The sequence below is a fragment of the Durio zibethinus genome, chromosome 6, assembly GCF_047325235.1.
Source record: "Durio zibethinus cultivar Kanyao isolate XHJ-2024 chromosome 6, ASM4732523v1, whole genome shotgun sequence".
NCBI lineage: Eukaryota > Viridiplantae > Streptophyta > Magnoliopsida > Malvales > Malvaceae > Durio > Durio zibethinus.
In genome coordinates this window covers 23,469,070-23,492,933 of record NC_143167.1, presented here as the reverse complement: position 1 = coordinate 23,492,933, position 23,864 = coordinate 23,469,070, and the positions used below count along the sequence as shown (strand labels likewise).

At 28.5% G+C, this 23,864-nt stretch overlaps 1 protein-coding gene and 1 long non-coding RNA gene across 2 annotated transcripts; one reads left to right on the top strand and one right to left on the bottom strand.

The window, feature by feature from the left end:
- The first annotated feature begins 11,456 nt into the window (after positions 1 to 11,456).
- On the top strand, positions 11,457 to 14,941 carry LOC111285729 (putative receptor-like serine/threonine-protein kinase At5g57670). The gene is made up of 7 exons (XM_022875310.2): positions 11,457 to 11,891; positions 11,984 to 12,238; positions 12,372 to 12,529; positions 12,654 to 12,733; positions 12,832 to 12,967; positions 13,075 to 13,224; positions 14,543 to 14,941. The coding sequence occupies exons 1-7, from the start codon at positions 11,678 to 11,680 to the stop codon at positions 14,705 to 14,707; spliced, it is 1,158 nt and encodes a 385-aa protein (XP_022731045.2). The 5' UTR covers positions 11,457 to 11,677; the 3' UTR covers positions 14,708 to 14,941.
- Positions 14,942 to 19,061: 4,120 nt separating this feature from the next.
- LOC149518503 (uncharacterized) lies at positions 19,062 to 23,062 on the bottom strand. The gene is made up of 3 exons (XR_016342902.1): positions 22,602 to 23,062; positions 21,620 to 21,771; positions 19,062 to 20,783 (listed from the first exon to the last, which is right to left on the bottom strand). It is a non-coding gene; the product is annotated as an uncharacterized LOC149518503 (long non-coding RNA).
- Positions 23,063 to 23,864: the final 802 nt, after the last annotated feature.

The following is a 23,864-nucleotide window of genomic DNA, read 5'->3' as shown; positions in this document are numbered from 1 at the left end:
TATATATTTTTCTTTATATATAATAGTTGCATACTAACCCTTTATGTTATTTTTTGTATATATTATATTATTCTTTGTATATGTCATGTTTACTAACCTTTTTCTTTTATTGTATATGCATACATTCACATCATTAAATTCTCTTTATTGCATTCATGAATTTTTTTATTCATTCTCATGCATAATATGATAGTTCCATAAACATAATTATAAATTTACAATATAATTGTGAGAAATCAAGGTTCAAGGATAACTCAACACTAATATTACACTTGGGCTCAAGCTAGAAAAATGGAACAAGATAATGTGAGTCATGTTGAGAAATTAGAAAAAGCTCATGAGAAAATTAAGGGAAAATTGAGTAAGATCCTTGAAGCTTTGGGTAAGTTGAATAAGGGAAATGTGGTAGAGGATGGCGTTTCTATGAAATTATTAATTAACTATATCCTCTAGGTTATGGCCTATATCAGGCCCAATGTATTCTAAACTTACTGCCACAATAGCCTACATTTCCAAGCTATACTTATTTGGGATATCACTTGTGCCCAGTTAAGGGAATGTTTAAAACTATGTCAATCTTATCTTCACTGAAAATACAATTGAATCAGTCCAAGTGACCAATTTGGATGATCTCAAAGAGAAATTGAAATTGAAGGTGACTAAGTCTTTGAAGCACTTTAAAGCTGATTACATGATAAACATGCTTAAGGAGAGGTTACGAGCTATGAAAAGCATTGATTTTTTCGGTTCCATGGATGTTACTAGGCTATGTCTAGTACCAGATGTGGTTATACCTCCAAAGTTTAAGGTACTAAAGTTTGAGAAATATGATAGTAACAAATATCTCATCACGTATGTTATAATATACTATCATAAGATAGCAGCCTACGCTAGTAATGAGAAGTTAATCATGCATATATTCTTAGATAGTTTAACTAATTTTGTTGCAAAGTGATACGTTCAATTGGACAGAACCCGCATCTAATCATAGAAAGATTTGACCTGTTTTTCATCAATCAGTACTATCATATTATAGATATGGCTCTTGATCGCCTTTCTTTGTAAAGAATGAAAAAAAAAGGTAATAGAATCATTTAAAGAATATGCCCGAAAGTGGCAAAATATAGTTGTTCAGGTTCAACCACCCTTAATTAAAAAGAAAATGATGGTTTTATTTGTAAGCACTTTGAAGCTGCCCTACTATGAGAAGATGATAGAAAATGTAATAAAGAACTTTGTTGATATGGTGATCTCATGAAAGATTATTAAAAATGCAATCAAGAGTGGTAAACTTAAGAAAAGAGAGGCTAGCAGTACAAAAAAAAGGTGGGATGCCTAAGAAGAAAGAAACCGAAACCCAAGCTATGAGTTTTGAGGGGGAATAATTCAGAGGCTATGCCCCATATCCAACACCTATTTATCTTGCTTACTACCTTATAATCAATAATACTGCATAACTCCCTTACTAGCTCATTACCTAACCATGAATAACATCTACCTATGCCATTATCAACTAGCCTTTCAAGCACCTACATATGGCTCTAATTCTATCACTAGACTAGTTTCAAAGCCTAATAGTCAAGCAAGTGGTTTAAAAAGATCCAGGGGCAACCAAGAGAGAGCTCGTATTGATCCTATCCCCATAACTTATACTAAGTTATTCCCAAAATTGGTTAAGAATAACTTGGTATCCCCAATTCTTTTGGAACCTTTGAAGCCGCCATATCTTAAATGGTACAATGTTAATGCCATGTGTGATTATCATAATGAAAATATGGGCCACTCTATAGAAACCTACTATACTTTTAAGCATAAGGTGCAAGGTTTGAATTGAGCAGGCTCGGAGAGTTTCAACGAATTAGAAAAGTTGAATGTCTGTAAAAGCCCTTTGCCTAATCACCTAAAGGCATAATTTTAGGAAAGCTTATTGAAATTATTTGTCATTTTAGGATTTTTTTTGAAATGATGGACTTCTTTTATTGTACTTGAATTTCATCTTATTTTTAATCATTTTAATAAAGATGGTGAATATGGTGCATTTTTATGACATTTCCTCTTTCATGTGAATCACCATTATATACTTTTACTTTCTCATATCTTTTTCCTTATCCATTCTTTGATTCTAAATAATGAATGTTCAGATAGTCAAAACAACAATTCAAGATTCAATTTTTTAAAACATCATTCATGATGATGATATGAATGATAAATTTAGGTTGTTCGTTCATTAGGATTGTTGAATAAAAGAAAATAAATATGGTAAAATATTTATTATTATTGCATGATAATATATTATTATTTGCATAATATTATTTTGTGTGACAATTTTTGTTTTATTTGATTTTTTTAATTTAAAAAGGGTTTAAAAAAATAAAAATTTTCAATCCTATCAAATTATTGGAGGACTTAATGAATTTTTAAATAAAATAAAATAATATATTTCTGATCCTACTAAACTATTAGAGGATCAAAATCTTGAATTAAATCTTACGAAACTATTACAAGATTGAAAAAATTTTCTCAAAGTAAAATTTTATAAATGATTTTCAAATAAAATCTCAACAAACTATTATGAGATTTGTATCAAAATAAATCTTATCAAACTATTCGAAGATTTTACTGATTATTTTTTAAATAAAATTTAAATGAATCCAATGACGAAGCCTCTTCAGAGTGAGACACTAGTATTCATGAATACTTCTAAAATGAAAAAATTATCTTAAATTACTATCAAACTATTGGAGTAATTTTAGGACTAATTTTTGATAATTAAATTATTTGACAAATTATAAAGATGTTTTTAGGCTTGGATAACTTAAAATCAAACTTTTACCATCCTTTGGATGGGCATTGTGATGGTGCTATAACTTTTCTCATATGTAATCAAATTTCCAAACTTAAATATAATTTTATAAACTAGAATCTATCATTTAAAGATACCAAAGCCAAGCTTGGGATTTTTAAAAAAAAAATGGGACAGATTCAATTCAATAGCCAATCACACCTAAATAAAAAAGATTGGTGGTGACTCCTAAGTCTATGTCTAGCAATAAGTCTATGAACCTATACGTTGTGACATTAATAAGAGATAAACCCATAGAACACATTAGACATACTATGTACATAAGTTTTATTTTTTCCTCTAACCTTCAATTTTAAAAAATTTAGATTATGCTTGGTGCATAAGATGATGGATAAGATAGGATGATAATTATCTTATATTATATTTAGTTTGTATCTAAAGAAAGGGATATGATTATAAGAAAGATTTAATCATCTTTTTGGTATAGGATGATTCAATCATCCCAAAATAAAAATGATTATTTTTAATCTATGAGATTGAATTTACATATCCTATTATTTTCTTAAAAATTATATTAATAATTTAAATTGTATAAACTTTGAGAAAAGATAATTTTGACTAATAAATAAATTATCTTATTCTAATCATTGTACACATCAAACACAAGATAAGATGACTTATTTAATAAAATTTTATTCATAATATTATTTTATCCTGTCATAATTTTATATACCAAATACACCCTTAAGGTATGAGATTCAATTTTTTTCTCTTTTTCATTTGTCTTCTCATCTCTTTAATTTATTGAAATCAATAATTAAAAAAGTGTAAAACTTTTTAATTTTATGCTGATATAAGTTGATCCTTCATCTTATTGATCAATTCATTATATGTGGTATTTAATTATGTTAATTGCTACTTTATTTATTTACTAACTTACTACTCGTGTGATGCATGTATTATTTTTATTTTATTTTTATTTTATGTAAATGTAAATAAAAATATAAGTTAATATTATTTAATCCATAAATAAAAAATAAGAATTAATTTTACTTATTTTAATAAAGTCTTATAAAAATAATTTTATCTATTTATGTAAATAGGTTATGTCATTTAAATTTTGAAAGTTTCAAATAATTTAATAAATTTTTAAAAATATATTTTTTATAAATAATTTAAAATTAAGAAATATCTAATATCTTATTATAAAAAGAAATTTTAGAAATTCTCTAACATGTCAAAAAGAAAAGTTATCCATGTAAGCATCTATGTCAATAAATATTATCTGATAACTATGTATGTAATAATATAATATAATATAATATATTTATCTGATTTGGGTACTTGTGTTTAAATTTCGTTTTTGTACTCCTCCATTTTTTTTGTCATTTTTTTATGTCCTAAAAGTATTTTTTAATACTCAATAAGTTTTTATATTTTAAAATTATTTTTCATAATTTTTTACTTTTTGATATTAAAAATCATGAAATTTCAATTTATAAAAAATTTAAATTTTAATATGAAAAACACTAAAATTAAAGCATTTTTCTTTTTCTTTTGCCAATTAAATTGAATTTTTTTTCTTAAACTTCATTAGTCAAAAAAAGGAAACCCAAACAATTTGGATCGGCTTAATTAAAAAAATTTAAGATTTTATTTTATTTTAGCTTGGTTTACAAAATTAATCAAGTTACTCAAATTTAATTTAATTAAAGTTATTATCAATGTTCAAATAAAGATTTTAAAATTTGAGTTCCAGCTCAAGACTTGAATAAAACTTTAGAAAATGTAACTAATATTTTATTTGTATATGCATATAATATTTTAAAATTTTAAACATTAAAAAAATTAATTATTTTATTATTTTTCATGAATCCCTTGTTCTAAAAAATAAATTACTTGGAATTAGAAACTTATATAAATTGATTCATATAATAATCTTTAAAAAGTGACATTTAATAGATTTAAAATTTAAATTATAACACATGCAATTTTTTTATTTCCAAATTACAATAATTTTTATTCCAAAAACAATAAAATATTTGAAGTCGTGCTCATCACATTTATCGAATAACTATACTTTAAGTTTTTATGAACAATGAACAAGTTGATCTTTGAAAATTCGAATATATAATTCTTTTTTGTTAAAAATTAATAAAATTTAACATGGTGAAAAATTTTAATAAAGTTGAAATAAAGTTGTAAAATGCAATGTTAACCACAATATAATCACATAATTTGGCCTTTATCCCTTTTTATTAAATTCATGCATTAGATAATTTTTTCATATCACTTATACTTATATATGATATATAATGTAACATAATAAATATAATTTTATAATATATATATATATATATCATTTCTCTTTAATTTGATATGCCTTTATAGTTTTGCAGTTTAAAGATGCCAATTTTGACCACTCGGTCCCTACTTTTTCCTTGATTAAAACTACTTTGATATTTCAAAATTTTGTTGTTAATTATACTTAATTATTTATCTCAATTGTGTCTTTATCTCTCCAATCTTTTGATTAGACATCTTTTATAATACAATGTCATCGTGCATATTGTATGTTAATATATATATATATATATATGTATTTGTGATTATTATATTTTAATTTATGATTTTAATTTAAATATAAAAGCTTTAAGTATAAATAATTGAAATTTTAATCTTTCTAAACTTGAGATTAGTTTAATAATAATAACAGTATAAAAATATGCGTAGGACAAAATTAAGAATTTTACAACCCATAAAATTTTAATTTTGATTTGTTTCATATATAAATTCTATAACTAATTAAATATTAACTCATTTTATAATTAAAAATCGAATCATAAACTTAACTTACTTAAAAAATTGATGGCTCTAATAATTTTTAACCAAACTCACTATACTACATATGGGGTCAATGTTCATATTTTATCACTATATTTCAATTTTATTAAATTTTGTTAATATACTTGTACTACCAAAATTTAAGGCATTACTAACGAGACTTTATTAATGAAATTTTTTTGTCGCTAATTATCAACCGATTATTGATCAAATTAAAAAAAAATTGTTACCAACAAATTATCGACGAATTTTATCAACAGAAAAAATTCTGTAGGTAATCCATTATAGAGCAAATTATTGCCTATTTTGTCGACGGTTTTACTAATGAAAAAATCTTTTGCTCAAAGTTAACAACGGTTTTATGAACAGAAAAATCCATAGGTAAAAAAATTGAAAAAAAAATTGACATTATTGACGGTTACCAATGAAAAATCCATCGCTAAAACTGTCAGTAAAAGTATTAAATTTTTTTTTCAATATTACCGATGAAAATTCCATCAGTAAAATCGTCTTTAATAGCCCAAAATTTCAAATCTCCCCCATCATGTCACCTCATTTTTTTTCTACCAAACTACTTCCTAATCCTTAATTTCTTTTTCTCTTCCTTTCCCACTCTCCCCCATCTTGCTGTCCTCCACTGCCGTCAAAGTGCGGTAGCTAGCGTTGGTGTGTCCTCTTCCTTCAATAAGTTTTTTTAATTATTTTATTTTATGTTGTATTTTATGTAGTATATTTGTTGAGTTTAAGGTTTAATTATTTGTTCTAAATTTATAGAATTTTGTTTGAGTTTTGATTACCAATGTGTTGAGTTTTTATTAGTTATTTATTTGTTGAAATTTATTTGAGTTTTGGTTACCAATTTGTTGAGCTTTTGTTAGTTTTATATTTGTTGAAATTTGTTTAGGTTTTGGTTATATATTTATTAAAATTTATTGGTTATATATTTTTGTTGAATTTTTAGTTGAGTATTAATGTTGAGTATTGTTAATTTTTTTGGTATTTGTTTTAGTATTATTAGTGAATTTTTTTATTTGTTGAATTGTTTATTTTTTAGTTGTGAAAGTTTTGTTGAGATTTATTGGGTTTTGTTATAGATTTATTAACTTTTAAATGAGTTGAGATGTTTTATATTTAACATTTTCGAGATTTTAATAATAATTATAAAAATTAAAATTGTTTATGTTGATTTAAGGTTATAATTTATATATTACTAATAGTTATCTCATTTTGAAGTAATTTATATATTATTAAGATTTATATATATTTTTTAAATAATATATATTTAAAGTAATTTATATACTATTAAGATTTATATATTTAATAATTTAGTGAAATATAATTCAAGGCTCTGACTTCTTGTTGATTTGTTGGTCGCACTTAATTACAGTTTGAAATCTTTTTTTTTATTGGATGATTTTATATTAAGGTGTTGCACTAAACATATTTGATAATTCAGTACAAAAAATTACTATTATTGACTTTCAATGTATTTTAAACCTTACCTTGGTAGCATTTTGTCTTTTATTATAATGTTGGTTTCATTGTATAATTTTTGTTTTCTGTTAAGTGAACCACAAGGCCTACCCATTATAATGTTTTTTTAAATGAGATTGGATATTCAGCTGATACTCTACGAGAACTTGTTCATTCTCTATCATATGTGTAAATGTATAATTATGTGTTATAATTTTTTCACAAATGTTTTAAGATTAACAAATATGCCTATGGCTAATCATGTGTTGTATAATCATATGTATAAGTGTATAACCATATGTTGTAATTTCTTCACAAATGTTTTGCACAAAGAAATATTCCATATGCTTGGTCAGTTGAGACTTAATCCACCTACAAGGATATTTTGTGGTGGAGGCCCAATTGTAGAACTTGAATAGTCACTGCAAAATAGTGAGGTAATAGCTTTAGTTAAATTATTGTTTTGATTGTTCTATGTGATTTTCATTGAAAGATTGACTTTGTTTATATAAATAGAATGAATTAAGTATAGCTTTTTTGTTTCACAGCTGTGTTTTGGAATTTGTTATATTTTAAAGAAAGATCAAATTGCTCAATTATTGAGGAATCAATTGTGCTTTAGATCATGTTATGAGTGTGAAGTTGAAAGGGTAAAAAGCCTTGAACATAAGTTAAAAATGTAAAAAAGCTTGATGAGATAAATGATCTTCTGCCACATTATGTTACAAAAAGTTTCATATTTATCAATTGCTACTTTCTTATGTATATAGAAGATCACCAGTTTTAGCTATTCCTTCAAGAATAAAAAGGGTATTCTACATGTTAAGCAAGGGTATGAATTCATTACATAAGGTAAATGATACATCTTTTTATTTGTGCTTGTTTGAATACATGGAATAAGAGACTATTTTTCATCGATGTCTGTCTCAAATTTCTACTACTATTTTTCATATTTTTCTATTGCATGGGTTATAATATCTATTGTTAACCATGCAAATTTTAATACTTGAAACTTAAAATATAACTTTATGTAACTTATACTTAATCATGTCTTTCCTATAATAAGCCTAACTACTCTGGATCAGTAGTCAAATGTGCATTACATTGTTTATCCTATGGGTTCTTTCTTCACTTTCCTTCCCTCTGCCTATCACTAGTAACATTCTTAATTATTTGTCATAATATATTCTTTAATCTTTCAATATGTAGCAACAACATATGCAATTACATACCTTTGTAATATGGATTACACTTTTATACATGCAAAACAACACATTCATATGTAATTTACACACATAGACTAATGGATATAAGTTCTTGAATATGCATATGTAGGCACGTGATGATAGTATAGTTGTTATTAAAGACATTGGACATACCACTAAAGTTTTTAGTTATTGTTTATTTATGGAATTTTCAAGTTCAATTTTTATATGTATCTCACATTTTTCCCGTCTTTTTTATCTAGGCGTTTGCATGGGTAGAGGTGATGAAATTAGAATCCATGTTTTTCATCAAATGAATGAGGTATTTGTCTTGTAAAAATTTCATTCCACTTTCAACATTGTAGCGTAAACTATAAATAGAATAGAGCTTTTGTTCTTTATATTTTTATAATTAAAATTTATAAATAATTTTGTAAAATATTATTATATTTTTTATAAATGAAATGGAATGTTTTATTAACTTATTTCTTTTATTTATGTATATTTTAATATTCATATATTTACTTTAAAAATAAATTTAAAAATAAAATAAAATGATACAAAATTATAAAATAATAGTTAAATATGATTTAAAAATATTATTATTGATGAATTTTTATTATTACCGAGAGAAGTTTATTACTACCAATGGAAAAAAAAATCTATTATCGATAGATTTATTGACAAAAAATTTAGTAGAAAAATTTGTTGTTAATAAATCTATTGTAATTATCAACAAATTTTATCTAGAGATTTTTCATCGATAATTACCGATGAATTTGAAGTATTACTAATGAAATAACATTTTATTAACATCGGCAGAATTTTTTTCATCAATAAAACCGTCGCTAAAATTATTAGCCACGGATTTTAAATTCAATAGAATCCCCCTAGAATCTCATCTGACTTGATCATCAGAAATCCAACCAAATAGGATCTTGACCCATCTAGTAAGCACTTTGATGGCACCGCAGTCCAATTCTTCTTAGTAGCCCGCCGTCATAAGGAACATTGCAATCATCTGACTCTGCAAACCAAGCATAAGTCAACCAACTTAATGGTTATAACGAGAATAGGTTCCCGATCCCACCCAGATGAGCTATTCCTTTTCGAGTCATCTGTATCACGGCGATCAAGATGGACGATTACCGACTGAAAATTTCGTCGGTAAAGCTTAATTTTCTGGTAGAGTTGAATGTGAATGGACAAGAGGCATTTGGTTTGAAGCATGTGAGGGAATGAAAGTTAAAAAAATAATCTGTTAATATTTTTGACGAATGGTGTATGGACATTTATAATAGTTTAAAAATGGAGGGACAGGAAGAGGTGATGATTTGGATTGCTTATACTTCAGATGTGAGATTGTAATTGGAAGAAAGGAGATAAGTGAAGCTTCAGCTATAATACGAATTAAGGTAGCCATTTGTGGAATGGATACAGGATAGAAAAGATGTAAGTAAAATTCCAGGGAACAGAAGTGGAAAGCAGGAAAAAAATTTCAGAAAATTGGTCAGCAGCTGAAGAGGGATGGATCAAAATAAATTGTGACGGATCTTTTGATTCAAAGAACAAGGATGCTGGAACTGATATTGTTGGTACAAACTCTGAAGGAAGAATTGAGAATGGTGTAAATAGAAGATTTAAAGCTGAAAATGCTTCAATGGTGGAAGCCACTGCAATAAGGGTTGTGTTAATATGGCTGTGGTGAATAAGTTTGAAAAAGTTATATCGGAAACAGACTCCAAGGAGGTTCATTCTATCACTATTAATAGAAAACATTTGACATATTGGAGAATAAGGCCAACAATGAATGATATTTTTGATCAATTGAAATTGGTTCTGAATGGAAGGTGGAGAAATGCCAACAGGGTGGGCTGGTGGCAGATTGGGTAGCTACCCAGACTAGAAAGGGGTTAGACCAGATGTATTCCATCCTCCTTGCCAGGAATTCTTGACAAGGATGTTTTGCCTGCACCTCCCTAACGGTAGAAGCCTGAGATTAACAGGATGGGTGTGAGTAGAAGATGTACTGCTTGTATATTTGTTAATAAAATGAGAAGTTTTACCGGCCAAAAAACTTTTTTTTTTTGTTAATATACTTTCAACTTTACTGATTTTTGGGTAAAAAAATAATGGAATTGATGAAAATCTATCATTTGCATTGTAAAAACATTTTAATTCAATTACTCTTGTCAAAAATTAAAAATATAGTAAAAAACTCAATATTAAATCATTGTATGGTGACAATTTGACCTTTATTCTTAATTTTTACAATTCTATTGCTTCAATCCAAGTTTTATTTTGAAATAAATAAAAAACACAACTTATGCATGTTGTCTATTTAAGATATTTGCTTCAACGGGTGAGTATGATGGATGTTACCTTTTCTTTTTCATTTCTTTTTCCATATTTATTTCTTGACACCTCTTCAATTTCTACATTTTTTTATAGTGATTAATAATTGTAATATAATAATAAAAATAATTGTACGTAATATACTTGTTAAACTCAAATTTAAAGCAAAAATATTGGTATCTTGCCTTTTACTACTAGGTTTAGAGACATCAAAATGGTTAGCGAATAAATTTGATAATTTATATATTTTTATTTGTCGTGTTAAACACGTATAAAATATAAAAATTATTATATAACAATTTGTGTAAAACATCAAATATGAATTTTTTTTATTTTTGTCAAATTCATTATATTTTTTACTAAAATTTTAAAATTTTTTATTATAATTATATTATATAACCATATCATATTTAATTTAGTAGGCTTGGGCTTGAACCCAAATAACCCTTAGCCCTCCTCTCCATGAATCTTGTATGTGCAGGCGGGCGTATGTATAAATTTGCGTAATCTTTCCTTTAAAAAGTTCATTCCAATTCTTCTGTTATAAAAAATTAAAAAGAAAAGAAAAGTAAGAGAAATGGAACCACACTAACTCCACAGATTAAACGAAACCTCATTAACTACCCCACTAGAGGGGCAACCCCACTCGATAATGTTTTTCAGTCACATATTAAAATCGGTTCGATCAATTTTAGCTTCTATTTTTGAGTAAAAATCACATAAATGAGGAATAAAGAAAGGCAATGTCACTTCCTATTTATGCCAGGCACTGCATTTAAGCCTCACACTTTGCTCTCTTCTACCCTTGCCCCCCTTCTCCTTAAACCACTAAAATATCCCATCTTTGACTCCTTTCTCTTCTTAATCATTTAACAATAGTAAAGAGGATAGCTGAATTGTTTTTGAGTTGTTTTTTTCCTTCAAGGCTATTTTTCTTGGTTGCTAGCTGGCTCTCCTGCATGAAACAGAGTTCCCTGTCTTGTTTGTCACTGTTGCAATGAAGTATATCAGAACCAATAGCTTGAAACGGTTGTTCTCATTAAAAAGGCGCAGTTTTGAAGAAGATGTTAAAAACCAACATTGGGTTTTCGAAGAAGACAACAGCAACGATAGCTTCAAAATTGTCTCAGTTGCAGAGCGCACTCAGAGACCTTCTTGGAAATGTTTCTTCTTTGAAGAAATTTTTGTTGCAACCAATGCTTTTAGCTCAGGTTTTTTGAACTGTTCAAGCATTTTTTGTTGGGCTCAACTTTTTATTTTTTGTGGGTGTTAACGTTTTCCATTTGGTTATGTGGATAAACAGAGAATTTAGTAGGGAAAGGAGGGTATGCAGAGGTATACAAAGGAGTGTTAAAGGATGGGGAAGAGGTTGCAGTAAAGAGGCTAACAAAAACTTCAACTGACGAAAGGAAAGAGAAGGATTTTTTGACAGAAATTGGAACTGTTGGTCATGTCTGCCACCCAAATGTACTGCCACTTTTAGGCTGTTGCATTGACAATGGCCTTTATCTCATCTTTCAGTTCTCTTCCAGAGGCTCTGTTGCTTCTCTTCTCCATGGTACAAAATGTTAAATTTTGAAAAAATTTTTTTCGTTATTCCCCATCAAAGTCAACTGTTTCACTTCTGGGTTTCATTTAGTCTATGGAGTGTTTATGAATGTCTTTTCTTCATTGAGTTTTTGTTGCTGCAGATGTGAATCTGCCACCAATAGACTGGAAGACAAGGTATAAGATAGCAATTGGAACTGCTAGAGGACTCCATTACTTGCATAAAGGATGTCAAAGACGGATAATTCACCGTGACATTAAGTCTTCAAATATTCTATTGACTGCAGATTTTGAACCGCAGGTACCCATTTCAAATTTGCTCTGCTTTGACTTTCTCTGATCAGACAAATATTTGAGTTATTGCAGTGTAGTATTTTGAGTTTGATGGTATTCTTTTCAAACTCTTTCTTTTTGAATTTGTGTAGATATCAGATTTTGGACTAGCAAAATGGCTTCCTTCTCAATGGACACACCATTCTATTGCTCCAATTGAAGGGACATTTGGGTAATATATTCTACAACCATTTTCCCTTTTCTTTCCTTTTTGAACCAAAAACTCTAAAGGTGGAACGGTTTTAGATGGCCATGCTAATTGTCATGTAGGCATTTAGCGCCTGAGTACTTTATGCATGGAATTGTGGATGAGAAGACAGATGTGTTTGCATTTGGAGTTTTCTTGTTAGAGATTATTTCAGGGAGGAAACCAGTTGATGCCTCTCACCAAAGCTTGCACTGCTGGGTAATTTTGCCTCTCCATTAGAAAATCATCATCTTCCATTAACTTTTGTTTTTAAAAGGAAATATATGATTATGTGAATAAGTTGTTAGACCTTTTGAACTCAATAGGCAAAACCACTCTTGAACCGAGAGGAGATTGAAATATTGGTAGATCCAAGACTCCAAGGGGCCTTTGACATTTCACCGCTAAAAAGACTAACATTCGTGGCTTCCCTCTGCATTCGATCATCTTCAGCATGGCGTCCTACCATGAATGAGGTATTTTATCCGCTATGCTACTGGACCATGATTGTGAATCAACACTAATTCAACTACTTTCGCATTTATGAATCAGTATCTGCTATTGACTCCAATGCATCCCAAATTGGTCTTACACATATATTTCTTGTAGGATGATGAAATTTTAAAAGGAGTTAGTGCTTGTAAACTGTTCATACGCATTTCGGATTCTTACTATTGCTTCAGTGCATATCAGTCCAGTTATTTTTTGAAACCAAGTTCTTTTGACTGATACAATGATATTTTTTTTTTAAATTAAGTGGTCCATTTCTTCTTCCTGTAAAATAAGGCTTTAATTCAATCCTATTTTGTCCTTGTAAATTCGAATTTTAGATACATTAACCTTTGGTTTTGATCAACAAACAAAACTTCTTGACAAGGATCATTAGAATATAGCAACATGTATTCACGGATACAATAGTTGCATTTTAGTTGATAGCTAATTGGCTGACAGTATTCATGTAGGTCTGTTCTGGTATTTAAAAACACCAACTATCTTAATATAATATGATTATGTTAGCTGTCATCTGCTTAATATTTTGTTGGTTTGCCTGTAATGACTTAAAACATCATTTTACATCAGTAAGGAATGCAACATACAAAGTTGGATTCGGTCATTTTTTGATGCTGGAGTTGGGGAATCCGGCCTTTTACGCAATTCCAATTAGTCAGAGGATGTTCTATCCTACCTAACCTAAATGTTTAAGCTAATACAGAAACAAAAATATTGCAAACCCATGTGATTACAAGGATCGGAATATAAATTACTAATTGATTGGAATAGCCGTTCCTGTTTCGACTTATCCTTGAACCATATTGTATTAAAAAATAAAATGTGTGCAATTCCCCTTTTATCTATAAGTTAGATTTTTTGGTTAGAAATTTGGGTTTCCTCTTGCTGAAGCAATTGATATGGAAGTGTAATTTTGATTCTTTTTCCCAAGTAGTGCTGCTAAAATTTGTTCATTTAAAGTTAAACGTGTCAAGTGCATTGAAAAGGAGGGAAATGTTAACTCCAGCCTAGGCTGATGCATATGTTTACAAGAAAAAGTCACGATAGAAATGTGTAATTTATTTAAATCATGGGCTTCATTTTCTTGTCATGAATCGCATAAAGCAAATGTTACTGAAGCAGCCTTTTGACATTTCAAAATTTTACACAGACAAAACTGATGCATCATCAAATTTCTGTAATGATGCTGATCCTAAATTTGCTCTGTTTAGCCATTTCTAAAAATCAAATTGCATTTCCATCCAATGAAACCTTGAAGTAAACTATTTTCCTGTTTATGCATAGGTTTTGGAAATTCTTATGGAAGGGGATATCGATAAAGAGAGGTGGAAAATGCCAGAAGAAGAAGAGGAGCAAGAAGAATTCTGGGGCTTCGAGGATCTTGAATATGAATGTCACAGTTCTTTCTATGTTTCACCAGAAGATTCAATCTCTACTAAAAGCTCTTAAAAGGGAAAAAGAATCCAAAGCACTGCCATTGTTTTCATGTAGATACAAATATTTTTGCAATTATATAAAGTGAACTGTTGCTACAAAACTTCCCCAGGAAAAATCCAACAGGAAAAGGGTAGAGAAAATGTCAAATCGATGGGAAGAAACCAACAAAAAAGTGTTGACTAATGCGTTAACATGTAATCACAAAATAATAATGCTACTTTGTCCCACATTTCAACCCTTACTAGTCATCACAAATGACATGAAAATGAAAACAATTTATATAATAAGAGTCAATGTCTATAAGAGTTAATATAATGATATTTGAATTATAGTGAAATATTTATATAATATTTAAATTTTAAAAATATAAATAAGTTAATTAATATATTAGTCATTTTTAACATATTAATTTTAAATAATAATACATGATAACAAATAATTTTTTATAATTTAAAATTTAAATATCATATTAAAAATTTTATTATAATTTAGAAATTATTCGTAATATTATCTCATATAATAAATTTGAATTATTTATTTTTTTCTAAGTAGTCAGAATAATCAGATTATTAAAAATTTTAACATTTCACTTAAAAAATTAAGTTGAACTAACCGATTAAAAGCATCTTAAAGCCAAGCAACTGTATATAAGGATGTGAGTACGTAATTATGAAAAGATTGGTTTAAGCTTGTTTTTTGTATGGATGGAAAATGAATTGTCCCACAAGCTCTAGGTATTGCAACTCCCATAATATCTTCCTGCAGAAAAAATTAACTAAAGCATTGAAGTATTATTGTAGAAAAAAAAAATGTCAATGAGTCACACTATCATGCCAGGCAGATATGTTATCTTAGTTCTATCCCAAAACCAAAGGTCTTGGTGGAGTCCTCCCTTGGTGGAGCCCATGCCAGATGTGCACTTCAAATCATGAATCACATCTTTGCTTTTATGAGGGACATAATTTGGGGACCTCCATATACATAAGTACACGCATATATATATATAGACATTTCCTAATCATCTCTTTACATAGGCCCAACTTAATAAATATATTTCCAAATTTTCCTTTTTTTTTTTTAATCCAATGGTAGCATAATTCTCATAAGATAATTAGAAGCAATATTCTCTTCCTTTATTTAATTACAATTGTTGTGTTGTTTGTGTCCAATTTTTTTTTGTATTCAAATAACAATCAAAGGACTAATAATTGGATCTCAATCATGAAAGAACTATGCAATTTTGAGTTGAAATTGGGATATAAAATAGTAGTAATATATTTTTTTTCTACCATACATATTTTTATGGTTAACATTTATGATTTTATTTTAAAGATTTTGAGTTCAAATTTATCATAAAATGAATTAACTAAGCTATATGAGTTTATATATGAGATGAGAAAGAGTTATTTCTATTATACACCTCAACATCCTCATGCATCTAGAAGGAAAAAAAAATTGTAACCCAAAATTTGTTAAGGATCAAGTGTTCATCAATAATTTATGTACGTTGTTGAGACAAGGATTCTATACTAGGTACAATATAGAGATTGAGTTTATATAATAATTTAAATGAAATATAATAAAGTGCATAATAATTATCAATAACGTATGCGATAATTTAGTATTGTAAAATTGAGGCAAGAACACATGGCGGTTGATGAACAGTTATACTTGCCCACTTTGACAATGGGGCCGCCATAAACTAATGCAACCCAAAACATCAATTAGACCACAAAAAATGTGTTAGTTGAACGATGGGAGTGCTTGTTGTTTAGGAGTTAGGAGCATCTTTAACCTTATTTTATAAAAAAGTATATAGTTCTAATTTAAAAGTTGACAAGTTGTTTAACTTATCAAAGGAAATGGTAGTGCAACCACGAGTTAAAAACGCGGCGCTTTAAGAAAGGTAATGGTTTGTCCTAGTGAGTAGATTAAGTTATCCATCTTTTATTCATTAAAAAAAAAGTTAATCCATCTCTTACTAATTAATAACTATTTTATAGTTTAAACTTTGACTTAATAATAAGAAACAGATATAATAAAATTTTGAAATTTTAAGTTTAAATCTCATTATATTTACATTTGATTAAAATTTATATCATATTTATTTACTTATGTTTTAATTTATTGGATAATTTGTTTGTTTAATTATTCAAATATAAGTAATATTTAATAATGACTTGATCAAAATCTTTATATAAATTATGGGTCTAATCCATGATTCAATTTTGAGAAATTAAATTCAATGACAAATAAATATGAACTTGAATCTAAACCCGTTTAAACTTGATTTGATGAAAGATCTGAATCCAAAAAAATATAATTTAAAATAATTAAAATTTAAAAATTTTGAATCTAAACTCATCCAAATTTAAAAGGTATGTTAAAGTAATTATATCTGTCATAAAATTTAAAAATAATCTAATTAATTAATAAGAATTTAAACTCAATTTAAATTCAAAATAACTAAAATTTTAAAAGATTCAAACTAAAAAATAACCCAAAACTCGAAATAGTAGCAACTGAAGCCGCCCGACTCACATCATTGCTACCTCTACTTAGCTTATTGTTCTGTTTCGCCACTTATGTCGGCCCAATAAGTAATTGTGAATATTTATAAAATATTACGGGTTTAAGAATAAGATAGTAAACATTTATATTATTTAGAATGTGTTTCCGTATATAATTGAGGGGTTTTTGTGTGTATTTATTTTGTAGATAAAATATTTAGATTACGTCTACAAATCTAAAACCTCATCGGTAAGGTACTGACAAGTGACAAGCTTGATCTAATCTCAAGATTAAAATTCATTAAAAAAGCTGTTAAATGAAAATGAAGCCCTTGTTATTATGTTCTTAGAATACCCTAAATTTAGACAACACCATTTTTTTTTTTTTTTGTTACCATTGTAATAAAAACGAGATAAGAAAAATAAAGAAAGTAATGGAAGTAGGTATTGTTCTTTACCAACTTTTTTTCTGTGTACATTTGAATTATGGTGGCAGATGGAATATTGTATAGACGCGAAATGCATGCATATGCTTTCGTCTACCAGCCATAATAATACGTAACTAGAAAGCATACATATATATAAATATGTATATATAATAGAAAACATATATATATATATATATTCTTTGGAAAAAGACAAATATGTTATTAGATTGAGGGATCAATTTATATGGCATAAAATGTTTTTAATTTTTTTTTTTTTAATAATTGATTTCTACAGATTTCAAGAATGAAATTAAATTATTTTTTTATTTTTATTTGTTTCTTTCATCTTTTGAATATATTAAAATTAAGAATTAAAAATATGTAAATTTTTTTTAATTTTACTCTATTTAAGTTTATCTTTTCTCATATTACTATTATTAATATAAAAAAAGCATATTGAAATATGTAAATAGTTAGCATCTTTTATTTTACTAATAGTCAACTAAATTAATTTGGTTGGAAGTTTAATGAAATTAGAATTATACCAGCACTTTGTTGCAGGATAATTTTTTATTTTTTAAATTTTATTTTAAATATGTGAAAATTTTTTAATGCAAATTTTAAATGAATGATAACCTATAGACAAATATAATTGTATTTATTTTTTAATATAAATATAACTTAATTATAAAAAAATATAGTTTTTATTAAATTAAAATATTAAATAATATCTTTATTAATATAATATATGCATATAAATATAAATTAATAAAATAATAAAAAAATATTGTTTTATATCTTAAGGAGGGTCGAGATAAAGTATGTCAAACCTGATCCCAATTTATCCTAATTGTTTTAAAAGACAAAACTTAACTTTTTTTTTTTTTTTTAAATCCCCATTAATTGAAATGAAACCTATTGAATATAAGTTTTATCAACCTTACATCCACTCATTTTTTTGTACAAAATTTATCTAATAAATAAAATTTTAAAAAATAAAGAAAATAACAAAAAAACCAAATGAGATGACATTTTTTTGTTATTTTCTTTATTAAATAAATAATAAAAAAAATATTTTTATATATATCAAGACTGAGACATAACACCCATAACCTTTTTTTTATTCGTTCTCAATTTAAAAATATACAACTTAATTATCCTAAATTAAAAAAAAAAAGTGCACAAATTGAACCAATACAAATTAAAATCCATTGAATATAAATTATTTTGTCATTTATATCTTAATTGATTTTTTTATTACAAATATTATCTAATAAAAAGTAAAAAAAAAAAAAAGGAAAAAAAAGCAAAAACTTAAAAAAACAAAAAAGATAAAAAAAGTAGAGAAGTGCCATATGATCATCCAAGTCATTATGGAACATCTTAGATGCATTTGCAACCTAACCCCAATTAAAAAAAAAAAAAAAACCTCCATCCAGTCTCAATATTTTTTTAAAAAATGCACTTATATTGGATTGGTACAAATCAAAACTAATTAATAAAGATTGTCTCACCATTCCTACTGACATTTTTTCAAAATTTATCTAATAAAAAATAATTAAAAATAAATTAAATTAAAAAATAAAAAAAAAGGTAGATAATGAAAGAAAGGGCAGAGCCATGAGAACGTGGACAGCCGTCTCTTTTTCCCATTCTTTACATAAACTTAAAACTCAACTCAAGTTGCGGAAACCATAAGAGAATTTTTTTTTGGGCCATAGCCAACTAACGAAAACTAATGGACACCTTTTCTCGCTGAAGGTCTAGCCCAGTGTTCTTGATTTGGGTCAAATTTATAATATTGCGTACCTGTTTTTAATTTTTTTATTAGAAATTGTTATTATTATTATTATTATTTTTAATTCTAGATATGAGCGTACAAGACGTCTGCCTTGAGACAATGTTACATTCCCCCAACCATTTAAAACAAAAGGGAAAAAAAATTAATCCCTTGTTTTTCTCAAATATATTCACTTGAGACTTGATTCAAGGTTAATAACCTTATACAAAAATGAGAAAAAATTGGACACATGATCCTCATTCAAGTTAAACATACAAAATTTCACTGCTGACAATGAGGTATCAACTCTGTCCCTATAGCTTGTTGGTACTGACCTCAAGCCTCCGCTGAACTAATTTGGAGTATCATACTTTATCGACCAGACAGCTTCCGCCTCCATTGTCGATGTTTCAGAAGAAAGAATACATAGGATATATTGAACGCAAAAAGTGGCATAGAGAACTTGCATCTATCATCACTCAAAAAGGCTGGCATAAGAAACACATGTACGTATCTAAACACTTTCTACGGTCACTCAACAGCAGCCGTCCTCTTTTCCAATAATGATTTAAGGAAAGCAGAACACAATTTGGTGAGTGGGGGAAGATTATGAGACGATCCGGCGAATATGGTTTCCCGAGGTCTTTCAGATGGAAATGATGGAACCCAAGAAGTCTGGGTTCTCTTCATGTCAAACTCTGGTAGCTCTCCATAGATTGATGCATGCCCAAACTGCCTGCTTGTCCTATCATAAGAGAGATAAATAACAAGAGAAAAGAAGACAGTAGAATTAGTCGGTAACATTGTTTCTGCAAAAACTTATCATCATTAACTGAATTTCTTGTGTGTGTGTTGTGTGCGTGTGTTTTGGGAATGAGAAGAGCCTTCCCAGATGAGAATCCTAACAGGGCATGATCATACAAAACTTTGCAACCTACACGTAATATCTTTCAATTTTTATACTTCATAATCTCAGCTAAACAGGGATTGCGAATCTAGCATTTCAAGGGATAAATAAAACAGGATAAGTAGAGCAGTTCATAAAATAAAGCATCACATAAAAAAGCTGTGTTTGCTTTTTGGCCATTAATAGTGATGATAGTGCACTAGAGAATATCATGAACTTGATTTGGATGTAAATAAGGTTATGACATTTGTATGGGAGCGTCACATTTGAGTTCAAGGGCAGCAAGACCGTCCTTTTGGCTGATGCTAACCTCACGGGCATCTTTCTTGTATGGATCAAAGAGAATATATTCATGATCACCATTCATATATGCAAGTAGCACCTCAGGTGTTTTACCATCTATACTGATCTCTTCAACGGAAGATGGATTTACTTGAAGAAAACCAAGAGCCCAACCCTAGGCCTGCAATAAGCAAATAAAGGATCACACTACAACATAATTATTCTCTTATTATCCTGCACTATGCAATAAAAGGATTACCGAGGATGCTAATATTGAAGAAGAAAATATACTACCCCAAAGATATACTTAACCATGGTATGGCATGTCATGCAACAAGCTTTCAGCTACACACACGCATATAGAAACAGACACAGCATCATGATCATATCATCAAAGGATTTCCGGTGTATTCCATTACAATTGCTTAAAAGTAATTTATTAGGAGACAAACGGCTGAAAAATACAACTTTAGAGTACCTCTGTGTGTGGGTGTGTGTGTATATATAAACATGATGAAATTAAGAACATAAAACCTTGTATTGGCAGAGGAAATCCTCGTTACCAGCCTAGAACATGGAAACAACAGTTGCAAAGGTTGCTAACTCAAAGAACAGAAAATTTCAAGACAACAGTTGACTGGTGCTATTAAAGAACGATATTATAACTGTTTTAATTTGATATGTCACACAGATTAACTTTTCCTTAAAAATAATATCATTACAAGAAAAATACAAAGAAGCCGATAACAGATTGTAATTTTTATCTTCAGTAAATAAGGTTTTAGCAATCTAATCTTCTCTATAGTTACACAAAAGAAAATTTTAAATAAATTTTATAAATGCTAATATATAATGTTCCTAAGCTTCTAGATCTGCCTGATTGCAATTAGTTAGTCTGAAACAAAGTCGCAATTCATAAAAGATTTTATCTTTGGGCGTATATATTTATCCATCTTCACCACAAGCTCAGTTTTTCACTTCATTTCAATGACGGCTAGAAATGGAATGAGATCATACCTTCCTCACGGACCAAATTGCTGTAGGAACAGGATCTTTTGCATTATATAATAAGATTAGACCATCCCTTCCTTCAAAAGTTGTTTCATTAGATGATTCAGGAAGGTTGGTCAGAGCAGCAAAAGAAGAAAAACCAACTGCAGAGGCTGCAGCTGCACAATATAAAAATATCAATATAAAAATCTAACTTTGCCAGATACAGCAACTCAAGTAAAAACTCATTTGGACTTGACACATATGTCGTATGCATAAAATTAAGCAGGGTACAACCTTAGAGTGCAGTAGCACAGGGCAAAATAAGGTAAGCGGTTTTCAACACTACAAATCAATAATTTCAACTACTAAACAACTGCACTGTATTTTACAAATTGGGATGCCATAAAGCAGTTTCAGCTTTTGAGATCATTGTAGAAAGAAAAGAAAACAGCAATTACATTTTACACTTGTTTGCATACTTTACATAACTTGCCTTTTCACTAACAGTGAGTTAATGTTCTGGCTACTTTAAATTAAGGCCACTAGCAGAGGGTTTTATTGAATCCCTAAAATTGTCAGTTCAGACATTTGTACTCCAGCGGATATTCAGGCTTCTCTAAGATACTCAGCAATTTTGACTAGTGTTTCACAATTGTATAAGTCAACATGCAAAATCAGGAAAAAATATAATAAACACAACTGACTAGTTCAGCAACCATCAAAAACTTGTCTTGTTTTTCCATGTCAAAATGACTTAGGAATCACAATGATCTACTTAGAGCTTTCAAGAAAAAAAAAAGGCATAAAACTTAAAGCAGGAGGATCTCAAAATTTATTGCTTTGATAATTAGATAGATATTAATTCTTCGTTTTCTTTTTGGTTTTATTGGCTAAAAATACTAATACTAATTTCATTCAGAAAAAACTGAACCCGGGACCTCTCCAGGCCTCAGAAAATCAATGATATTAACAATTATATTATTAGCTGAGAAGAAAAAGAGTTCACCCTTCTATACGAAGCTTATATGACCATGATAGAGTTAACTTTGACATATTTCAAACAGAAAGTTGTGGTTTTGAATCACGTGATGCAACTACAAGATTTTCTGACTTCCCAACGAATGATAAGGTCACGATCGCTGTGGGAAGTGAACCATAGAAATAGTTAACCTTAGACCAACAATTTAAACATATAAGACACATAAATGCACTACCAAAGATCATATACCGTCGAATAGCAGAACTTTTTTTTTTTGAAGATAGTGATAGAGGAACTGTTTTTGTACAGAAAAACTAGAAAACAAGATGGCTCATGTTCCAACAAAGAAGAAAATAGCAGCATAACTAAATCTATTTTTGAGAATTTCCAACAGAGGAGAAAATTGAATTCCCAAATTGGTTCCTTTACTTTTCCTTCATTATCGGCACTTTTAATCTATTATTCCCTTTGTAATTATTCTTACGCATTAGTTCCTGATGGTCAGATCAGACCGAGAATGTGGTTGATTTTTCATTTCCAGCAGATACACAATATCAAAACAACAAACAACAAATTCAAATAAATAAATATACGTATGTATGTATGTATATGCATGTGGAAAGAATCATTGAGACAAAGGACCCTTGAGATAACTTAAGTCGTTGTTTGAAAAGACTAAAACACTGTTGAGCAGCCCAGACAGTTATTTAGTAGAAGGAAGTGCCAGAGTGATCCATAAAAGGACCAAAGCATGATAGCTAGGCCATACCTCTTAGCCGGTATTTATTTGCTGGTTATTTTCTTATAAATGGTTTCCACAGCACAAATAAGGAAAGACAGATGGTAATAATAATAGAATTAGCGAGAGAGTTTCTCCAAGTACAGCCAAGAGGACATTCCTGTATGGGTTCCGTAATGTAATAAGGGTTTCTGCTGCAACAGCAAGAACAGAACCATCAGCAGAAAATGCAACAGCAGTCATTGGCTTTTTTCTGCAACAGGGAAGAGAAAAAATTAGAATAACAGAGATTGATTTCTTTTAATTCACATGATGTGGAGGGAAAAGTGTATATCAGATTGATATGTGTTGCAAACTACCATTATGTCTCTTTCCATGCTGAAGGCCTATCTTGACACGTCACGTTCTAGCATTTAAAAATAACTAGTGAACAGTGATTCATTGATGTGAAACACACAAGGAAAATGTAGAATATGCCTTATTGAAATTGAAAAGTGATCAAGTAATTATCCTTAACTGCAACGAAAATCCTAATAAAAATCTATATATGC